This window comes from Bos taurus, chromosome 7 (assembly GCF_002263795.3).
Source record: "Bos taurus isolate L1 Dominette 01449 registration number 42190680 breed Hereford chromosome 7, ARS-UCD2.0, whole genome shotgun sequence".
Taxonomy (NCBI): Eukaryota; Metazoa; Chordata; class Mammalia; order Artiodactyla; family Bovidae; genus Bos; species Bos taurus.
Genome location: NC_037334.1, coordinates 83,384,438 through 83,400,715, shown reverse-complemented (window position 1 = coordinate 83,400,715; position 16,278 = coordinate 83,384,438). Strand labels below are relative to the sequence as shown.

The 16,278-nt window shown below is 38.5% G+C and overlaps 1 protein-coding gene across 4 annotated transcripts in view; it reads right to left on the bottom strand.

The window, feature by feature from the left end:
- VCAN (versican) overlaps nucleotides 1-16,278 on the bottom strand; it is a 120,015-nt gene that overhangs the window by 76,040 nt on the left and 27,697 nt on the right. For all 4 annotated transcript variants that reach the window (XM_005209720.5, XM_005209719.5, XM_015472358.3 and 1 more), the window contains 1 exon segment: nucleotides 2,782-3,075. In XM_005209720.5, coding sequence (XP_005209777.2) covers nucleotides 2,782-3,075 — 294 coding nt within the window.

The following is a 16,278-nucleotide window of genomic DNA, read 5'->3' as shown; positions in this document are numbered from 1 at the left end:
AGCATGCATGAACCTTCAGAGCACTGCATAACTCTATTTCGCAAAACTTGCTTAACTCTGAGGTCAAAGAAGAATGAAAAGTGCACAATTTAATCAAGGGGAAACCAGCAGGAAGACTGTATTTCACAAGGACATTAATATACTTGTTTTTCAAATCTGTTTGACAAGAACAGATTCTAATTCTATTTATCATCGGCCATTGTTAATGTTCTATTCAGTGATTTCAGAAGGAAGAGGGAATTATAGCAAAGTGAGATTTGGTATTGTTTATTCACCATGAAGTGGCCTTAAAAACACTTTTGACATTTGGTAAAAGCAAACAAGAAAAATATGGTTATATTTCTAAATTCTTCTACTTAACCAACTAGCTGTACATCCCTGACATCACTTTTGGAATTTGTCCTTAAGGTCACAATTCTTATCAACTTTAACCCTATAGATTTAGTCATGACTCAACTCTATGGGAAACTACAGCAGGCAAGTCATTTTGAGAATATTTTTCAAATTTAAAAAAATGTATATGTTTTAAAAAGAATCTTTTAAAAATGAATTCGAAATTTGAGGAGGGTGTTGGCATTATGTGTTAAGGAAGGCTTTTATGTATGACTAAACTTTGAGTATGGTAGAGTCTTAGGGAAGAACTAAATAAGAATCTAGTCTTTAGCTTAACTGGGGTAAAAAACAAAAATTTGAATCTATTATATCTGCAAGTTATATATTTCCAAGTTATATAGATTCAAATGAATTAGGGAGAAAAAAGAAGACCTAAACTTTCAAATTTTATTCACGTTTTATACAGATGTTTTAGTAGGTGGTTATTCTACTTGAATCTAAGTATCTTGTTATTTTGTACATTCATGTGAATTCCTTATTTAAATAAATAATTTAAAACACATCAGGATGAATTCTTTGGGGCTATAGACAGGCTTTGTTTGACATTTTTCTCTCACAGAGAACAAAAATGTTTAAAAGTTTTCTAGTGCCAGGTTTATAAAGCACAAGAAAATAAAATCAAACAAGGATAATTCAACTCCTTCCTGAATTTAACTTCTCTAACCCACCTGTTCCCTCCCCTCCCCAATACACACACAAAAATCTGATTTTCTCCTTTAATCACACCAGTCACTTAACATAAAACTGATTTTAAAGCTTGAACTACTTGAAAATATTCCTGGAACTACTGTTATGGGTATGTGGCTTAAAAGAATGATATCTTCTTACTTCTGGGGATAAGGTTTGGCTATTACTGTTGTTGTTTTGTTTGTTTTCCTGAAAATGATCAAGACTTTTCCTGTAGTTTCAGGGCCTAAGAACAAAAACAAATAATTCCAAAGGCTTTTCGTGGCCAGCTTGTATTGCACTGATACACAACACATGGCTTTAACACTCAGAAAGTTGAGTTTACAGGAGGAGATCCAAACAGAAATACCTTAGCTGGGAGATAGCAGGATATGAAATTACACCTTTCCATTGCACTAACAATCGATTCTCCTGACTACTCAGATATCCCACTTCTGTGTCTTTTTGGTTAATGAAGAAAGTCTGTATATTTAGAAGCCAATTACAAAATAAGCTAGTGTATTTTTGACTCATTTCAGTTACTGTTGACCTTCTGTATCCACGGGTTCCATATTTGAAGATTCAACCAAGTTCTGATTAAAAAAAAAAAAAAAACTCCAGGAAGTTACAAAAAGCAAGACTTGAAATTGTTGTGCGCTAGCAACTACTTACATAGTTGATATTATATCCCATTACACAGTATAGCTTAGGTAAGTAATTCTGGTATCCCTGAGGGCCCTAGGAGCAATCTCCCATGGATACTGAGGGGATGACTGTATGTATTGCTAAAACAGTACATATATTGAAAACTTAGTAAAAAAATTCTCACTAATTCAATATAATATGGCTCCATCTTGAACACACTAAAGGTCACCAAAATTTCTAGCAGATCTTTGTTTGGCTGGCATAATATAGATCCTACAGTAAACATCACAGTGAGGCTCTGGATTAGTTGCTTGTTTAATTAAGCATTCTACAAGCATGACACTATGGTATGTGACTAGTGCTAAAGTAATTTAAGGACATGTAAAAATTAAATATATCATTAATGTTGAGAAATGTTACTTCAAATCCATTTTAAGTTATTTTAAATCCATACTTAACTGAAGGTAGCCTATTTATGTTAGAGCTTGCCAAAAAACATATACTGTATTTAATATGATACTAGAGCATTAGAAGGAACATATTTCCATTATATGAGATAAACTGAGATAAAATGAAATTTTTACTTATAGCATGGTTCATTTTTAGGTATTATCCATGTCAGCTCCAAGTACTCACCTGCGGTTACTGAAATTTAAATCCTCTGCTATTTGAAAGAAAGGGTGATACCAAACAAAGAGGGAAAAAAACAGAACTCAGGGATTCAACTCAGCCATGACTGGCCCCAGCATTATAATAGCGCCAACAATCCAATTGCATTGAAGGACTGCAATTAATATAAAACAAGTGCTCAGAAACATGTTCTGTGCAATGCAGCACAGTTAAGGCCTTTGCCTGACATTTTTTCATCCTCTCTAAAAGCCATTTGTCTAACTTGTTTTAACCATATCACTGCTGTTTCATTTCCTTGTTTTTGAGAGTCACTGAACTGTTTCCATTCCGTGCACACAATGCAAGACATGGAATCATTCCAATGGCTAGTTGAACATCAATTGCATGCCTTCGAAGCTTTTTTTTTTTTTTTAAACTAGAATGTTTTAAAAGGTATCAAACACTTACGTTTAAAGCAGTAGGCATCAAATCTGCTATCAGGGGTAGGGAAGCCTGTCTGGTTCTCAAAACGATACAGGGTTCTCACCCCAAGTAAACCACCTCCACACTGGGCCCTGGCCACAGTCACAGGGTGGCGAACGCTGGCGTCCAACAGCCACCCGTAATCACACCGGTCGAAGCCGTTCCTCCACGCTGCTTGGAGCTCCCCCACGGTCGCCAGGCGGGCGTCCTGGGTTTTACACTCTTCTCCAGCTTCCTCAAAGGTGAACTTGTTGGGAGCAGTGATGTGGAACACATCACCTGCAATAAGAAGAAGAAAAAAGGGTCTAAAGTTTACTCTTGTCTTTTCCTGTTTATAGGAGTTGGGGAAAAGCACACCATTCTTTTCTTATAGTGAGGAATCATCTTCTGATATTTACAGCAGAAAACTCAGTTTCCTAATTTTGTTATTATTAATATTAGTGTATGATAAGAAGTAACACAATAAACACACACCAGAAACGTTTCATTTCATATACGTACATTCCCTAGTTCATAGAAGCAGTCATTTGATAATACAGTTACAATAGATTCTTTGAAGTAAACAAACTTTTCCAATTGATTCTTTGATTTACTGTCCAGGAAATGGGTTTTCTCTCCATGAAAGAGGCTGTGGTATACTTATTAACATTGCATGCCGGAAAGAGAAAGCTGCACTGAAATGTCTTTGAGGTCATTTTTCTTTGTTTATCCTAAAATCAAATAGCAATTTTCTGACTCTCTCATCCATTTCTGCCATCAGAATGGATTAACTCCCAGCAAAGCAAACAACAAAACAAGACTTCCAAGGTTTGAAGACGGGGGAGGGAAAGGGGCAGAATGGAATGCAGTTTCCTGCTTTTCTGTCCTAGGCACAGGGCTGCTTTGAGAGTTACGCAGGTCACGGCCTGCCCTTGGGCAGGGCTGAGGATGTATGAGGACCAATATCAGCTCCCAGTCAACCAGCCAAAGAGACCAAAAGTCCCCCTGGAAGAAGGGGCACCCTTTTTTTTACTTGCTCTGCCCAAGGTGGATACCGTTTGAAATCCGTCTGCCTTTCCGGTTCCCACAAAGTTACCATAAGGGCCTCTAACTAGGTTGGGGAAATTTTCATGTTTATTTATTGATTAACAAAGAAAGGCTGAACATTTCCTTTGTTCATCACATTAGGCTCAATTAGACCCAATTAGTATGCTCATTATCACTTAACATGTCACAGTAAAATATTCTGGAAATGCCAAAGCGTTTGTTAAATTGGAATGTTACTTGTGTAACGTAACAACTGGCTGAAATGAATGCAATGTGAATTAAATGATGCTTTTCACAAGTGGCTAAAAGACAAAGGTAGAATTAGAGAAGACCTAAGCAAATAGAGCAGGCAGGATGAGGAGTACAAAATGAGGTAGAGAGGTAGCTAAAATATCGAGAGCCCATTTTTATAGCAGCCATGGGTCCTGCTTCCATTTCATTGAGACTTGTCTTTGATTCTATGATCTATCAGACACAAGAGCTCTCATGATCTGGATCTTCACCTCACTAAATCCAGATGTAACAAGTTATTGTTTAAAATGAATAGAGCCATTACTCCATGTGTGAGTGTCATAACTTTATAAAACCAGAAAATCATAGTCAGGAGAAAAAGGTCAAGTCACCCACATCAGCTCTTCTCACTACAAATCTAAAAACGCTGCCAATGAAACGAGGACAAATCCCAATACGAGCTATTTGATGAAGAAAAAGAAAAATGACTTTTACCTGACTGCAAAAAGTAAGGCAGAGGTGAGAATGGGGTTTTGTCCTTAATAATCTAGGCTGGCAAAGGACAGCAATCTCAAACCCAAAAATACACTGAAAGAACAAAGGCCCCCCTCATTCCTAGAATGTCATCCTTCCTAGTAGGTTTTAAAATTGTAAGGTCATAGTACCAGTTGCATAGCACGTATTCAATAATTTGTTAAGGTTCTTACTCAGAAAAAAGGTGCCCTTTTTCCTTCCATCCTTCCCAAGCAGCACATTAAAGAGTGCTCCCTCGGCTGCAGTGCTCTGGGTAGCTGCCATCTGGGACAGGAGATTCATCTCGCCTGTGGATCTGGCTCAAAGCAATGGGCTACATACAGTCCATGGGGTCGCATAAGAGTCAGACACTACTTAAGTGACTAAATAACAAGAAAATAACAACAAAACCTGGGGGAAGGCAGGCAGACAGACCGTGTCGCCCCAAGCAGCCTCAGCAGCCTTGTTCACCTGAGCATTACTCTTGCATTTGGCCTGAAAGCAATGGAAGTGTGAAAGAGGGCAGCCTGCCAGCATGCTTCCCTCCAAGGTGGAACCCTTGGGTTTGTTATTACAGCTGGAATATCAATTTTGTTGCCTTCGTTTCCTGTATGGTGAGGTGCTTCTACATGGAGGCAAGAGCACTGTTCCTTTTCAGTAACTGATCAGACAACCAGAGCAAGGCAGAGAAATAAATTAAATGAGTAAACCTCTGCTTCTCCAAACAGCGATTTTCGCCCACATGATGGGGGAAATCAACTTCTCCAAATACAGCCAGACCAAAGGGCTAATGACGAAAAATGACAGCATGATTTTCTGGATAACTTGTTTCTCTGTTTTAAGTAGCAAACACGTTTGGGGTATTAACGGAAGGAAAGGTTTTGGTAGGTGCTGGCAGGTTAAAAAAATACCCTTATTATTATCAAATCAATAAAGATCTACTTATAGAACTTTTCATTAAAAACTCTTATTAAGTCTGACTTTATATTAAATTAATTATTTAATTCACTTGTTTGGGGTATACAGTATCTATCTCTCCAAGCTCCAAAAAATAATGATTTTATTTAAGTATAAGTTCTGTTATTCCCCTGTTTTCCTTTTCATTTGTATGTAAAAACTTTTCAAACATTGCAAATTAAATTTAAAAAACTTATTGAAAGTGATGTCATCATTGGGTTTCAAGTAACTCAGATGAAAAAAGGAAGATTTAACTAGCATTAATGTGACTTAAGGTGAGAATCAAAACAACTCATCTATAAAGATCCATATGTGTGGCCCATCATTATACACGGCATAATTGTTTGATTTTAAAATAATAAAAAAAGTTACTTTAACTCTGTTGCAAAAAATAGTGTCTAAGCCTTTCTAAATCATAATTGTTTAACATAAACATTGCCTTGTCTATTTCATAATTCTAATGATACAGTGAAGTATCCATACTACGGAACTATCTTACTGAGTCTAGAAGCTGTTAGAACTGACACTCAATCTCTACCAAAAGAAACTAAGTTAAATGTCTAAATTGTGACCTTTCTATGTAACAACCTCAAAATATTAATGTCAGACATCTAATACTGTTCTCAAATGTGCCAGAATATCCCAGCATCAGTTTCATATACTAAAACCCAAAGAAAAAAAAGGTAAATTAAAGGGTAATACACAGATAGCAATCACTGAATTAATTCATATTCCTAAGTATTTTTGATTTCTAAGTACTCTTGATTTCTAAGACATCTGTTTTTAGTTTTTATTGATATTACTAAAATAATCTCCTGTCAAGTCCTTTTGGATTCACAAGCTACCTGGATTTAGACAATTTTAGACATTATGTCGGAGAAGGCAGTGGCACCCCACTCCAGTACTCTTGCCTGGAAAATCCCATCGGCGGAGGAGCCTGGTGGGCTGCAGTCCATGGCGTCGCTAAAAGTCGGACATGACTGAGCAACTTCACTTTCACTTTTCACTTTCCTGCACTGGAGAAGGAAATGGCAACCCACTCCAGTGTTCTTGCCTGGAGAATCCCAGGGATGGGGGAGCCTGGTGGGCTGCCGTCTATGGGGTCGCACAGAGTCAGACACGACTGAAGTGACTTAACAGTAGCAGCAGCAGACATTATGTATTTAATCTAACATAATATAAATGTAGATGATTTGTTGTTTAAATCAGAATTAACCTATTAAGAGCTTTACCACTGAGCTTCCCGGGCAGCTCAGTGGTAGAGAATCCACCTGTAATGCGGGAGATGTGAGCTCAATCCCTGGATCTGGAAGATCCCCTGGAGGAGGAAATGGCAACCCACTCCAGTATTCTTCCCTAAAAAATCCCGTGGACACAGGAGCCTGGTGGACTACTGTCCATGGGCCTGCAAAGAGTTGGACACGACTGAGCATCTAAGCTAGTACACAACCAAATAAAAGCTTATTGCTGAAGATGTGTATTGGGAAGATTATTAACGTATAGTCCAAGTTCTAAAAATACAATTTCTAAAAATGCCTTACACAAAAAACTGATAATCCCTGAAACATGACTAGGTATCCAACGAAAATAGGCTTTGTGGACGGCATTTGGAAAACAAATACACACAAGTCATCTGACAGGTTTCATTTCTGTAAGACTTCTCAGAGCAGGTAATATTATAGAATTTACTGCGAGTTTCTATAAAGAAGTCAGGATTTTTAAACCATTTGACCATTGGAGGAAAAGAATAATCTCCTTTTCTCATAGAAGACTAACTAGTAGTCCACGGATCTATTTCTTGAAGCAAATTGGACTAAACTGCCCTAGAAACATGTATGGCAGCAGCGTGAACACCCTCTTCCAATAACACAAGAGAAGATTCTACACATGGACATCACCAGATGGTCAACACTGAAATCAGATTGATTATATTCTTGCAGCCAAAGATGGAGAAGCTCTATACAGGCAGCAAAAACAAGACCGGGAGCTGACTGTGGCTCAGATCATGAACTCCTTATTGCCAAATGCACACTTAAATTGAAGAAAGTAGGGAAAACCACTAGACCATTCAGGTATGACCTAAATCAAATCCCTTACAATTATACAGTGGAAGTGACAAATAGATTCAAGGGATTACATCTGATAGACAGAATGTGTGAAGAACAATGGATGGAGGTTTGTGACATTTTACAGGAGACAGGGATCAAGACCATCCCAAAGAAAAAGAAATGCAAAAAGGCAAAATGGCTGTCTGGAGAGGCATTACAAATAGCTGTGAAAAGAAAAGAAGTGAAAGGCAAAGGAGAAATGGAAAGATATACCATTTGAACGCAGAGTTCCAAAGAATAGGAAGGAGAGATAAGAAAGCCTTCCTCAGTGATCAGTGCAAAGAAATAGAGGAAAACAATGGAATAGGAAAGACTAGAGATCTCTTCAAGAAAATTAGAGATACCAAGGGAACATTTCATGCAGACGGGCTCAATTAGGACAGAAATTGATGGACCTAACAGAAGCAGAAGATATTAAGAAGAGGTGGCAAGAATACACAGGAGAATTGTACAAAAAAGAGGTTCACGACTGAGATAATCATGATGGTATGATCACTCACCCAGAGCCAGACATCTTGGAATGCAAAGTCAGATGGGCCTTAGGAAACATCACTACGAACAAAGCTAGTGGAGGTGATGGAATTCCAGTTGAGCTATTTCAAATCCTGAAAGATGATGTGTGAAAGTGCTGCACTCAATATGCCAGCAAATTTGGAAAACCCAGCAGTGGCCGCAGGACTAGAAAAGGTCAGTTTTCATTCCAATTCCAAAGAAAGGCAATGTCAAAAAATGCTCAAACTAACACACGATTGCACTCATCTCACACACTAGCAAAGTAATGCTCAAAATTCTCCAAGCCAGGCTCCAACAGAACATGAACTGTGAACTTCCAGATGTGCAAGCTCGATTTAGAAAAGGGCGAGGAACCAGAGATCAAATTGCCAACATCCGCTGGATCATCGAAAAAGCAAGAGAGTTCCAGAAAAACATCTATTTCTGCTTTATTGACTATGCTAAAGCCTTTGACTGTGTGGACCACAACAAGCTGTGAAAAATTCTTAAAGAGATGGGAATACCGGATCACCTGACCTACCTCTTGAGAAATCTGTATGCAAGTCAGGAAGCAATAGTTAGAACTGGACATGGAATAACAGACTGGTTCCAAATTGGGAAGGGAGTATGTCAAGGCTGTATACTGTCACCCTCCTTATTTAACTGATATGCAGAGTACATCATGAGAAATGCTGGATTGGAAGAAACACAAACTGGAATCAGGATTGCCGGGAGAAATATCAATAACCTCAGATATGCAGATGACACCACCTTTATGGCAGAAAGTGAAGAGGAACTAAAAAACCTCTTGATGAAGGTGAAAGTGGAGAGTGAAAAAGTTGGCTTAAAGCTCAACATTCAGAAAACAAAGATCATGCCATCTGGTCCCATCACTTCATGGGAAATAGATGGGGAAACAGTGGAAACAGTGTCAGACTTTATTTTTCGGGCTCCAAAATCACTGCAGATGGTGATTGCAGCCATGAAATTAAAAGACGCTTACTCCTTGGAAGGAAAGTTATGACCAACCTAAATAGCATATTCAAAAGCAGAGACACTACTTTGCCAACAAAGGTCCGTCTAGTCAAGGCTATGGTTTTGCCAGTAGTCATGTATGGATGTGAGAGTTGGACTGTGAAGAAAGCTGAGCGCCAAAGAATTGATGCTTTGGAACTGTGGTGTTGGAGAAGACTCTTGAGAGTCCCTTGGACTGCAAGGAGATCCAACCAGTCCATTCTAAAGGAGATCAGTCCCGGGTGTTCTTTGGAAGGAATGATGCTAAAGCTGAAGCTCCAGTACTTTGGCCACCTCATGCGAAGAGTTGACTCATTAGAAAAACTCTGATGCTGGGAGGGATTGGGGGCAGGAGGAGAAGGGGACACAGAGGATGAGATGGCTGGATGGCATCACTGACTTGATGGATATGAGTTTGGGTGAACTCAAGGAGTTGGTGATGGACAGGGAAGCCTGGTGTGCTGCAATACATGGGGTCGCAAAGAGTTGGACATGACTGTGCAACTGAACTGAACTGAACTGAGACAGCGTATTAAGCAGAGACATTACTTTGCCAACAAAGGTCCATCTAGTCAAAACTATGGTTTTTTCAGTACTCATGTATGGATGTGAGAGTTGGACTATAAAGAAAGCTGAGCACTGAAGAATTGATGCTTTTGAACTGCGGTATTGGAGAAGACTCTTGAGAGTCCCTTGGACTGCAAGGAGATCCAACCAGTCCATCCTAAAGGAAATCAGTCCTGAATATTCATTGGAAGGGCTGATGCTGAAGCTCAAACTCCCATACTTTGGCCACTTGATGCAAAGAACTGACTCATTTGAAAAGACCCTGATGCTGGGAAAGATTGAACATGGGAGAGAAGGGGATGACAGAGGATGAGATGGTTGGATGGCATCACCGACTCAATGGACATGAGTCTGAGTAAACTCTGGGAGTTGGTGATGGACAGGGAGGCCTGGCGTTCTGCAGTCCATGGGGTTGCAAAGAGTCGGACATGACTGAGCGACTGAGAGACATGTATGTTTCAATCAAGAAGAAGAATCTCAGTTGAGCCATAACAATGATAACTCAGCACATATTAAGTTTCTCATATCCTATGTGTTAACCTGTCCACGACAGAAACACAGTATATAGACAAGGTAATCAGAATCAAAGCAGGAACCAAAAAAACAAAAACAAAGGTCATATGAAGTCCACTGCCTACCAAGGCTGTGTCAAAGACTGTAAATGAGCAGAAGAAGCTGGACCAGAGCAGAGACCCTGATGGTGTCCAGGACCACATGTAAGGTGAACACGAAAGTGTCCAAGTGTAATAACAATCATTTGCTCTTGACAGCAGATAAAATGTAAGGAAAGAAATACACAAAATATCCTTTATACACAAAGCAATGCACGACTTAATGTAAAATGTGAAGTTAAGTTGTCCTAAGTAAGAATTTACTGACATGCATATATATATACATTCTTATTAGTACAACACATAAACTATAATGTAGAACAGAGGATTTCACAAAAGGGATAATTTGCATGCTCATATGGTAAACATATATGCAGTAGCTTAACCTCTGTTTTTCCAAAATATCAAGTTAAATGCTGTGACTTTAAACTATTCCTGTTTTTCCAACTTTCTAGGGATGCCCTAGAAGAAATTGGAAGACATTGCTGGTGAGACTTTAATATCTGGTGACATTCTACAAACTAAATTCATCTTAATTACAGGAATTAACATCATCAAAAATAATACTTAAATTTGAAAAGTAACTGCTAAAAGACTCCCTGGAAAGTGGATCATGCGTGTTCTTTTTCCACACTTTTGATTGCTAAATGGAAAAGCTATTCCTTGGCAGACTTAGAAATGACACATACTAAAATGTGGCAAGCAATGATGAAAACAAATCAAAACATTAAGATGACCTACAATGTTCAAAAACTAAGAGTTGATACTCAGGAGTAACTCAGAAAAATTATGAAAGAGACTCTGAGTCCAGAGCAAATTGAGAAGAGGATCTTTTTCTTTCACAAGCAATTCCCTGAGATCGCCAAGGAGAACAAGAAACTGGCACCAGCAGATCACAGAGAATTATTCAGGTCCTTCCTAGATGGGCTGTTCTGTGTGGTAGTCCAAGCTGAGGTCTCACCACAGTTATCTAGAAGGGCCTATTTTCTGGATAGTCTGATAAATATTTATGCTTCTTCTGTTTGTGTGTGTGTGTGTGTGTGTGTGCACTCATAACCTATCTATCCTGAACTGTCTGAGAATTAGCTCCTATAAACTAATCATGAGTCTCTTTTCTCATTTGAGAATAGAACTTCATGATTTTTTTGTTCACTATAAGGAAGATCAAGATTTGCGATTGTTACTACAGTTCCCTGCTGTTTGGGTCAAAATGGTATACAGGCAATAAGTGTATGCAAAAGTAGACGTGGTGTATGAGCTGGAAATAGTCAGATGACATGCCCAGAAGGATAAAACCACTTACAATATACGGTAAGTGTTATGGTAATAAAGACAAGTCAATATAATTATTACTGGGTAAAAGTTTTGGACTTTTAAGTTTTTTCAAAGTAAGTTTCCTTTTTTTTCCCTCTGCCTTTTGCTCTTTCTCATTTTTTGCCCATGTCTGTATACACAAGATCAAAACAATAAAGACTAATACTCATTATCCTGGATCACAAAATCTATCAGCTGTACGTGGTTGGTTAACAGGCAACATACACTATTATATAATCTTTTGACAGCCAACATTTGTAGATAATTCAAAAGCATGTCAGTTCCCCCTAAGATCTGACTCTTTAACCTATACAGAAACCACTCTTCTGTTAACAGTGACAAGAAAACTTCTGGGGCTGCCAAGATAGCTTCATCCAATTCTAGTGTTAGGCTGGCAATGTATCTAATTTGGGGTGTAATGGCCAGGTCAGCACCTTTCAAATATATCATTTGTTTTAGGATGAAGTAGAAAATACTAGAGCCAGACATCCTGGAATGTGAAGTCAAGTGGGCCTTAGGAAGCATCACTAAGAACAAAGCTAGTGGAGGTGATGGAATTCCAGTGGAGCTATTTCAAATCCTGGAAGACGATGCTGTGAAAGTGCTGCACTCAATATGTCAGCAAATTTGGAAAACTCAGCACTGGCCACAGGACTGGAAAAGGTCAGTTTTCATTCCAATCCCAAAGAAAGGCAATGCCAAAGAATGCTCAAACTACCGCACAATTACACTCATCTCACACGCTAGTAAAGTAATGCTCAAAATTCTCCAAGCCAGGCTTCTGCAATATGTGAACCTTGAACTTCTAGATGTTCAAGCTGGTTTTAGAAAAGGCAGAGGAACCAGAGACCAAATTGCCAACATCTGCTGGATCATCGAAAAAGCAAGAGAGTTCCAGAAAAACATCTATTTCTGCTTTATTGACTATGCCAAAGCCTTTGACTGTGTGGATCACAATAAACTGTGCAAAATTCTGAAAGAAATGGAAATACCAGACCACCTGACCTGCCTCTTGAGAAACCTGTATGCAGGTCAGGAAGCAATAGTTAGGACTGGACGTGGAACAACAGACTGGTTCCAAAAGGAAAAGGAGTACGTCAAGGCTGTATATTGTGACTCTGCTTATTTAACTTATAGGCAGAGTACATCATGAGAAACGCTGGGCTGGATGAAGCACAAGCTGGAATCAGGATTGCCGGGAGAAACATCAATAACCTCAGGTATGCAGATGACATCACCCTTATGGCAGAAAGTGAAGAGGAACTAAAAAGCCTCTTGATGAAAGTGAAAGAGGAGAGTGAAAAAGTTGGCTTAAAGCTCAACATTCAGAAAACGAAGATCATGCCATCTGGTCCCATCACTTCATGGGAAATAGATGGGGAAACAGTGGAAACAGTGTCAGACTTTATTTTTTGGGGCTTCAAAATCACTGTAGATGGTGATTGCAGCCATGAAATTAAAAGACGCTTACTCCTTGGAAGGAAAGTTTTGACCAACCTAGATAGCATATTGAAAAGCAGAGACAGACATTACTTTGCCAACAAAGGTCTGTCTAGTCAAGGCTATGGTTTTTCCAGTGGTCATGTATGGATGTGAGAGTTGGGCTGTGAAGAAGGCTGAGTGCCAAAGAATTGATGCTTTTGAACTGTGGTGCTGGAGAAGACTCTTGAGAGTCCCTTGGACTGCAAGGAGATCCAACCAGTCCATTCTAAAGGAGATCAGTCCTGGGTGTTCATTGGAAGGACTGATGCTAAAGCTGAAACTCCAGTACTTTGGCCACCTCATGCGAAGAGTTGACTCATTGGAAAAGACTCTGATGCTGGGAGGGATTGGGGGCAGGAGGAGAAGGGGATGACAGAGGATGAGATGGCTGGATGGCATCATCGACTCAATGCACATGAGTTTGGGTGAACTCTGGGAGTTGGTGATGAACAGGGAGGCCTGGCGTGCTGCAATACATGGGGTTGCAAAGAGGTTGGACATGACTGAGCAACTGAACTGAACTGAGAAACAAAATGTGGCTTAAAGCATAGACACTGGGTTTTGAAAAATTTAACCTTTAATTAATTTTAGAGAATTGTCATCAGTCATGTGATAGTCAGTTAACATTCTTTAAATCAGATAACATTCATGGGAAAAGGAATCCACATATTTGTCGATGTGCTATTACACAAGATATTGTATATGTCATTTGAAGGGATTAAAGACACAGGAAATCCCACCAAAATTTAAGCATATTTTTATGGTTTTCAGGATGTCAGATCTCATTCTTTCCCCATGACAGAGCAGTAAGACTTTAATTAGAGTGAGAAAGAGATTCTAAAAAATTTCTGGATGTCTGAGTCTTCAAAATATACAAAAGATCGAATGTGTTATTTTGTTTGACAGGCACAGTATGGCCGCAGGTCAACATAGGAAGATCAGCCTAGTTATTTTTTTTAACTTTTCACAGCTCAGAGTTAAATGGCCCTGTGTTTCCAAAGAAGCTCTTTTAATTTAGAATTCTAGAAATTGCCATCAAGCCTTAAAGCAAATGACTGTCACAGGTTTTAAGGGATTTCTGTCAAGACATTTCTACTTATTTATTTTTAGATTATAAAATAAAAGTGGCTATATATATAGAAAACCTTGAGGATTCCATAAAAATATATTAGAACTAAGAGATAATTTCAACGAGCTTGTAGGATAAAATATACAAGGCCAATTTATTTCTACACACTTCCAATGAACAATTGGAAAAAGAAAGAAAATTACATTTACATCAAAAGAGAAAAATATGTAGGTTAAATTTAACAAAAGTAATGCAAAATCTATACTATGAAAGCTCTGAAACTATAAAACACTGCTGAAAGAAAATAAAGACGATCTAAACAAAAGATGAAAAAATATCCCATGTTTACAGATCTAATCTGAAGACTCAATATTGTCAAGATGACAATACACCTCAAATTGATCTGGCAATTCAATTCAAACTCAGCTGGATTTTTTGCAGAAATTGACAAATGTATCCCAAAAATCATGTAGGAATTGAAGGGGTCCAGAAGAGGTAAAACAATTTTGAAAAAGAGGAACACAGTTGGGAGTCTCATATTTTCCAATTTCAAAATTTACTACAAAGCAATAGTAATCCAAACAATGTGATAGTGACGTAAGCATAGTCATACGGATCAATGGGACAGAGTCCAGAAACAAACCCATATATTTATGATCAATAGATTTTCACCGGGGTGTCAAGGCCATTAAAATGAGGAAAGAATAGTCTTTCTAACAAATAGTGATGGCATAATTGAATGCTCACACACCAAAGAATGGATTTGGATTCTTATGCCATATACAAAAGCATTTCCCTGGTGGCTCAGATGGTAAGAATCTGCCTGTAATGCAGGAGACCCCAGTTCAATTCCTGGGTCAGGAAAATTCCCCTGGAGAAGGGAGTGGCTACACACCCTAGTATTCTGACTTGGAGAGTTCCATGGACTGTATAGTCCATGGGGTCGCAAAGAGTCAGATACAACTCAGTGACTTTCACTTTCACTTTCGACCCCATGGACTGTAGCCCACCAGCCTCTTCTGTCCATGGAATTCTCCAGGTAAGAATACTGGAGTGGGTAGCCATTCCCTTCTCCAGGGGATTTTCCTGACCCAGGGATCGAACCGGGGTCTCCTGTATTACAGGCAGATTCTTTACGATCTGAGCCACCAGGGAAATCCCTTTGTATATGGCATAAGAATCCAAATCCATTCTTTGGTATGTGGGTATTCAATCATGCCAGCACTGTTTGTTAAAAAGGACTATTCTTTCCCCATTAGTGGCCTTGGCACCCTGGTGAAAATCTATTGATCATAAATATATGGGTTTGCTTCTGGACTCTGCCCCACTGACCTGTATGACTATGCTTACGTCACTGCAACAGTGTTTGGATTACTATTGCTTTGTTGTAAATTTTGAAATTGGAAAATATGAGACTCCCAACTGTGTTCTTCTTTTTCAAAATTGTTTTACTTCTTCTGCAAAGAGTTGCCATATACAAAATATAACTCAAAATAGATAAAAATAAAAGTTAAAACTTCTACAGTTCTTAGAAACAAACACAGAAATAAGTCTTCATGACTAGGGATTTAGCACTGTTTTCTTAGATGTGACACCAAAAGCACAAATTATCAAAGAAAAACTAGATATTGGATTTCATAAAAATTAAAAACTTTGTTCATCAAAAGGTCTTATTGAAAAAGTAAAAATGCAAATCAGAGAATGGGAGAAAATATTTACAAATCATATATCTGAATAGACACTCTTGAATCGAGAGTATACAAAGAATTCCTATAACTCAGTAATAAAAAGGCAAATACCCAATTAAAAATGAGCAAAGCTTCTGAACAGATGATTCTCCAAGAAAATTATGTACATAGTCAACAGTCATAGGAAAAGTTGCTCAACATCTCTAGCTATCAGGGAAATACAAATCAAAACCACACACAGGTAGTATTGCACACATTAGGATGGTTATAATCAAAAAATCAGATTAAAACAAGTGTTGGCAGGAATGAAAGAATCGGGACCCTAAGGTACTTCTGGTAAAAATTTCAAAACAGTTCCTCAAAATGTTAAAAATAGAGTTGTCATTTAACCCAGCAATCCCAATCACTGT